The sequence below is a fragment of the Bactrocera oleae genome, chromosome 5 (assembly GCF_042242935.1).
Source record: "Bactrocera oleae isolate idBacOlea1 chromosome 5, idBacOlea1, whole genome shotgun sequence".
NCBI classification, from domain to species: Eukaryota; Metazoa; Arthropoda; class Insecta; order Diptera; family Tephritidae; genus Bactrocera; species Bactrocera oleae.
Genome location: NC_091539.1, coordinates 66,565,063 through 66,571,145, shown reverse-complemented (window position 1 = coordinate 66,571,145; position 6,083 = coordinate 66,565,063). Strand labels below are relative to the sequence as shown.

Sequence of the window (6,083 nt, the reverse complement as noted above, 5' to 3'; positions counted from 1 at the left end):
GCTGTTATTCGGCATGAAATTTGTCGTACGAAGAACTCCTCACTTCAAGACCCAAAATGGTGAATTTTTATTCAAAACACACGGACATGTTTTGCGACCCTCGTAGGCAACAACAATATTTCGTAATATTTGTAAACATATTTATATAGGTACATTTATAATCGGTATCTGCGACAGCGGCTTGCAGAGAAGCAACGCGCCAACATTCACATCTCTCCCTCAGCAGTTAAATCAGCTTGGTGGAGGGTCGATCTGGCGCACGACATTCCTAAATTGAATTGTATGCCATCGCAAAGATGCTCTTCAATGTCTTCCAGCAATTGTCTTAATCGAGGCGACTCAACGCGGAAAAGCTGTCGCTAATGGTTTACGATAGATATGAATAACTGTATACATAAGCCATGTCAACAACCCATACATACATACATACATATACACATACATAAGTACATATATGAATGGCATATGTAGATGTGGATTTAAATGGGAAATGAGTTGGATCAGTTACTATTTATCAGCTTTCATTATAAGAAAGATCAGTTATCGTCGGGTCGTGCCCGTGTAAAGCGAGTTGAATAATTTAGCGCAGTTTAACACAAAAGCGTTCAGTGTCGCAGTGCAGCGATTTTTCCTTTCCACTTGAAGCGATTCCCAGTTATCGTGTCGGGAGCACCAGCGTCGAAGCGCAATGGAACATCAAGTTAACAGTGAGGTATGAGCTGGCGAGCAGTTTATGTGTGCAAGTGAAATGTTTCGAACGATTTTTAAAAGGATTCCGAGAAACAAATATCCTGCTTGGTGTGCGCTGAGTGGTTCTTTCAAAATTAGTGAATTTTTCAAATGTGAAAATGTAGTGAGTACACCTTGCGTGTGAATCGTCGTCACTTTTCTTGAGTCAACGTATTAACTGACTCATCCAGTTACGTGCTCTAAGAGACTCAGAGCCTTATAGTTCATAACAAAGCTGGTGTGTAGCTAAGTCTATACAGATTTATGGAAACTATGCGGTTCTTCCTAACTGCTCATGTTCTCCCTTGACTGCCTCGATCTTGAATATCATAACCGAGTGGATTAAATATGTGACTTTGGCTTTATTCTAAGCCCGATAAAAACAATATTAAAATTAAATAGATGTGTTTTACGGTTGTTCACCGTCAGCAGTCGGTATCAGATACCTCATCGAAAAGAACGAAATTAGCAAAAGATATAAACTTGATTTCATTGAGCTATCTTATAGTTTAGCTAATATTTGCGGTACAAAGTCAGCCACAGGCACTGAAGTATAATACTTGAAATCTAGATGGCTGAAATGTTTTTTCTGAGTGCAAAGTTTTATTCCGATATTTTCATTGGAGCTTGATTTACTATAGTATATTGTAAAGTAAGAGATCTGATGGTATTTTGCATGGGAAATAGACGTAGGTGTTTATCAAGCCTTAAACGTATAGTAAAGCTATTAAGCTTAATGGAAGAAAGCTCCAAGAAAGAAAATCTGGTTTGAAATTTTTGTGGGCAAAAATTTCACTAAAAAGTAATTATTACTCTAGAATTCTACAATTAGAAAAAAAACGATTATTTGGGCTGCTTAAAATTTAATGGTAAGTGCTCTTTGCTGCTTGTAAGCTGTAAGCTTCTTGAGACGAGTACTGCCGATTAAAAAATACAATACCTTATTACGTAAAGCTACTTAAAAGCTTTTATTTGAAGACAGCAATAAAAAATGTACACACTTTTTACAACTTTTCTTTAAGAAATCGTGTTCCGAGCTAATAGCAGAGTTGGACTATCCACAAAATCCAAATGTCATCAAGTATCTCAATGAACTGACGCTTAAGGAGAAGCAAGACTTTTTCGACTCCTTCGACGTAGTACTTTGCGATTGTGATGGTAAGTGCCGAACATAAAAATACATCTTGAAACACCCTTTATTATATTCACATCGTTTATGACACTCTAATTGAATATGCCAATAATCTGCTGTGATCAATAGGCGTCATTTGGCACGCACTACAGGAGCTCTTGCCTGGCTCAACGGAAGCGATCAATTATCTCAAACGGCAGGGCAAAAAAGTCATCTATGTCACAAACAATAGTATTTTACCCATTCAAATGCAATTGAAAAAATTTGAAAATTTCGGTATCGAGGTGAAGCAGGTAATAAGACAATGTGTTCGCCAAAGCGCCGGCATAAATTTAAAAAAATTACCTTTTCTCTTTCTCGAATCGCTCGGCACAGCATGAGATTGTGCATCCAGCGCAGACAATTTGTGATCACTTGAAATCGATACAATTTGACGGTCTTATCTTCTGTCTTACTTCCGATGCGTTTAAGTCTCTGCTGCGTGAGGCTGGCTTCAATGTGGTTGAAGACGTAAGCAATTTGTATGCGTGGACGCGGGAAATATATGTAGTAAATGAGCTTAACTTTTTCAGGTTCTCGGTTACGTAGAAACTCTAGAAGATTTGCGTGCGGTCACAAACAGCGATGACCCCGTTAAGGCAGTTATCATTGATGTGGACTTCAATTTGACCGCATCGAAGTTGATGCGCGCTCATGGCCATTTGAAAAGTAATCCAGAGTGTCTATTTATTGGCGGCGCAGCTGACACACTCATCACGTTCGGCGGAAAGGATGTTATAGGTAAGGCGTCTAATCAAATCATATCCTTAGATATACCTATAATATACAAACCTAAATTTGCAACTGAAGCCATCTATGAGTGAAATCCGCAATTACTTAGTTGCCAACCCAATATATAGATAAAGTATAAAGCAGCACTAGATTACACCTTTTACAATACCAGCTAATGGGAGGGCATCATTCAATTTTCTTGGGGCATTAGATCCAAAAAGACATTTATATTAGTTGGGATATGCACGCGAAATTTATGTTGAGCCTGAAGTTTTTTTTCGGCTCGTTTCAAATTTGTAAAAAAGCAGGTTTCGAGGTTATAAAATACTATCACACTAAATTTTCATATATCTAGTTGCCTTCTTTTCCCGCAAGTAAATTTCTAAATATTTTACTATTTTCAAGGACCCGGCCCATATATATCGGTCCTCGAAAACACTACACAGCGTAAGGCGTTAATATTGGGCAAACCTGGCGTGGCCTTACGGGACTTTATAATGGAGCAGCATCAAATTAAGAATGCAAGACGTTGCCTCTTTATCGGGGACAGTATTGTGACAGATGTGCGCTTCGCCAAAATGTGTGGTTTTCAAACTCTGCTGGTGCTCACCGGCACTACAACGCCAGAAGATGTGAAAGCAAAGCTAACTGTGACAGACACGCCGGATTATGCAACCGAAGGCTTGGCCGATTTGAATGGATTTCTTTCCTAGTATTTTTTTTTTAATTTTTATTTGTATGTATTTTGAAGATGATCAGCTATATCTTTGTTGTATAATTTTATTTTGATTTTTTAATATTTTAGTAAAATGTCTGCAAAAGTGGTAAATAAAACACAAGCTTCTTGAAACTAACTTGTTTTATAATATATTATGAAAATAACATTAAATTCAAAAAGAATATTTGAGTTTATAATATTTATAACATTTCTTGACCATAATTGAAACTTCATAAATGCGCATTAAGGCGGTTCTTATATTTAGAAAACTAATATTTATATTTAAATTCGCGAATTAAGTGGCTGAGACTGAACAAATTTTAAAAGCAGCTTTTCAAGTACCACCCTAGTGTTTATACCATTGCCCTACTCACACTTGCGCCTTCTTCAAATTCTTCAAAAACTCAATGAAATCACCCATACTGTCAGCATAGTAGTCTGGTATTTTAACGGGATCGGTTTCTGCTAGCATTTTTTGCATATTACAACCACCGCTCAGCACGAGCAACGTCTGGAAGCCGCATTGCGTGCCAAAGCCAATGTCCTGCTCCAGCATATCGCCAATCATAAGCACGCGCTTCCTCTCCTTTATATCAAAATTCTTGACAAGCATCTCTGCCAAATCCTTCCCCGGCTTGCCCAACGTAATGAGACGTTTCTTGCTGGAATCGGCGATTATTTGCGCAAACGAACAGGGTCCTATGATATCCACGCCCTTGGCGAATGGTAAGAATTTGTCGCTGGCGCCCAAAATCAGTATGCAATCCGGGTGACGCAGGAATAAATGTGCGCGTATGAGATTTAATGAAGACATGTTAAAGTCGACATCAAGTATAACGGCGCGCACGGGCTCGTTGCTGAAGATATGATTGGCCAACTCGCTGTAAGTTTCCTTAATGATTTTCAAAGGCTGATAGTGCGGAAAAGAGTTGATTAAGAAAACAAAAATTAATTGGATTTTTTATAGAAAACTGTACTTACGCCAAAAATAAATTCATAGCCCGCCTCGCGTAGACTGTTCTTGAAGTTTTCGGTTGCCATAACATAGATGAGCCCCTTGAAGTTAATACTATTCAGATATTGTACAACACTCTTAGCGGGGTACACGAATTCGCTCTAAAAATATATGTATGTGTAAAAAATAATAATTATAACCAAAATAGGTGTTAGTTATTGACAAACCGCATTAAATTCGATGCCAATCTCTTTGAAACGTTGTGCATATTCACTGAACGTCCGCACGCCATTGTTCGTTACGAAGCTGAATTTTTTACCGGCTCTCGAGAGTGCTTTGAACCCTTCCGCAGCACGTGGAATGTATTCATCACGCGCCCAAACTACGCCTGTGGAAGAGAGGGGTCGGCTATGTGTAGACTTTTGTATAAATTACACTAGTTAACAGCCAAAAATATATATGTATGTTTTCTGCCAAACTATGTAGAGTGGTGACTCGAACAAATAACTGGTATAAGGGGCATAAACTGGTCTAATAAGTTAACATAACGGGTAATTATAGTTCTTTTAACGGGCTACGTGGGTTTCACGGCTTCACAAAAATTTATTCAATTCTAGAATATTCTCAAGTCAGTAAACCCACTTACCATCTACATCGGAGAATATGCGATCAAACGAATCCAAGAATTCACGTCTTTCCTTTGCGTTTAATTTCAGAATATGTTTTGTGGTTTTTCGTGTTATTTCTTCTTTCTAAAAACAAAAAAAAAAATATACATTTAAATGTTTCTTAGTTCAAAATAAAATTTTGGTTTAAAATTTTTTATATTGTTAATTGTAAGAACAGCAATGTGTAGCTTTGGTGACTTTCTTTTCTTTTGCACCCACACATTTTGTTTCTTATTATTGTTTTTTGTGTATGCTGTATAACGGCTACTCACTAATTATAAATACAAAGTTTTAATAGGATAAACCGCACTCATAATATTTTTTCATTGTACCAACCGAAAACCTCCACACAACACAATAAACAATAAAATTTGTCTCAAAACAAATAATCTAAAGAAATATGTTTTTGTTAATGTGTGTAGTTATAAATATTACCAGACACCTTCGGCATTTATTTACTTGAAAGATGGAGAAAATCATGAGATAAACATGCGCTTTTCTTTAATTTTGCACTAAATATTGAGATTTTTTTTTATAAAAACACACATTTGTATGTGTATAAATAAATCAAAATATTAATAATAATAATAAAACACTGACGACCTATGTATATATGCGTGTATGTAGGTACAATTTTATAGGTTTCACTATAAACGAGCGATAATATTTATATAAGTGTATATAACAGCTTTAATTAATAAATTTTTGTGGAATTTAATTTATGGTATTTGCCACATGTTGCACATTGCTTTTACAACCACCATCAATAAAATTGTCACATACTGCCGCCATTAAAAAAAAAGGAAATTTATTTACATTAGACATTTTGTATTTGTTGTTAATACAGTAAGTGTCTGGTTTGGATTAAATTAAAATTTTTAACTCCTTTTCTTCGTTTTCGGTGCGCTTTTGTTCTATTCACCGCTATTTTATCAACTGCACTAAAGTCGCAAAATTAAAATGCTTATTTACGAAGTCAAACAGGCACTTACATTTGATTAAAACATATTTACATCTAATGATTTACACATATTTACATATATATGTAGATACATAGGTATCTTTATTATTTTGTTGTTAGGTATTTCAAACTAGTGTATCTTATTACAA

General features: G+C 36.1%; 2 protein-coding genes across 3 annotated transcripts; one reads left to right on the top strand and one right to left on the bottom strand.

The window, feature by feature from the left end:
• The first annotated feature begins 519 nt into the window (after positions 1-519).
• Positions 520-3,482, top strand: LOC106626540 (uncharacterized). 2 transcript variants are annotated; one of them, XM_036366550.2, is made up of 6 exons: positions 520-712; positions 1,752-1,887; positions 1,991-2,154; positions 2,237-2,371; positions 2,434-2,641; positions 3,038-3,482. In XM_036366550.2, the coding sequence occupies exons 1-6, from the start codon at positions 689-691 to the stop codon at positions 3,343-3,345; spliced, it is 975 nt and encodes a 324-aa protein (XP_036222443.2). In that variant the 5' UTR covers positions 520-688; the 3' UTR covers positions 3,346-3,482. The 2 variants fall into 2 exon arrangements, with proteins under 2 accessions (XP_036222443.2, XP_036222442.2); XM_036366549.2 differs by having other exon boundaries at positions 712-853.
• LOC106623740 (chronophin) lies at positions 3,360-5,939 on the bottom strand. The gene is made up of 5 exons (XM_036366551.2): positions 5,790-5,939; positions 4,952-5,057; positions 4,533-4,693; positions 4,332-4,466; positions 3,360-4,260 (listed from the first exon to the last, which is right to left on the bottom strand). The coding sequence occupies exons 1-5, from the start codon at positions 5,796-5,798 to the stop codon at positions 3,721-3,723; spliced, it is 951 nt and encodes a 316-aa protein (XP_036222444.2). The 5' UTR covers positions 5,799-5,939; the 3' UTR covers positions 3,360-3,720.
• Positions 5,940-6,083: the final 144 nt, after the last annotated feature.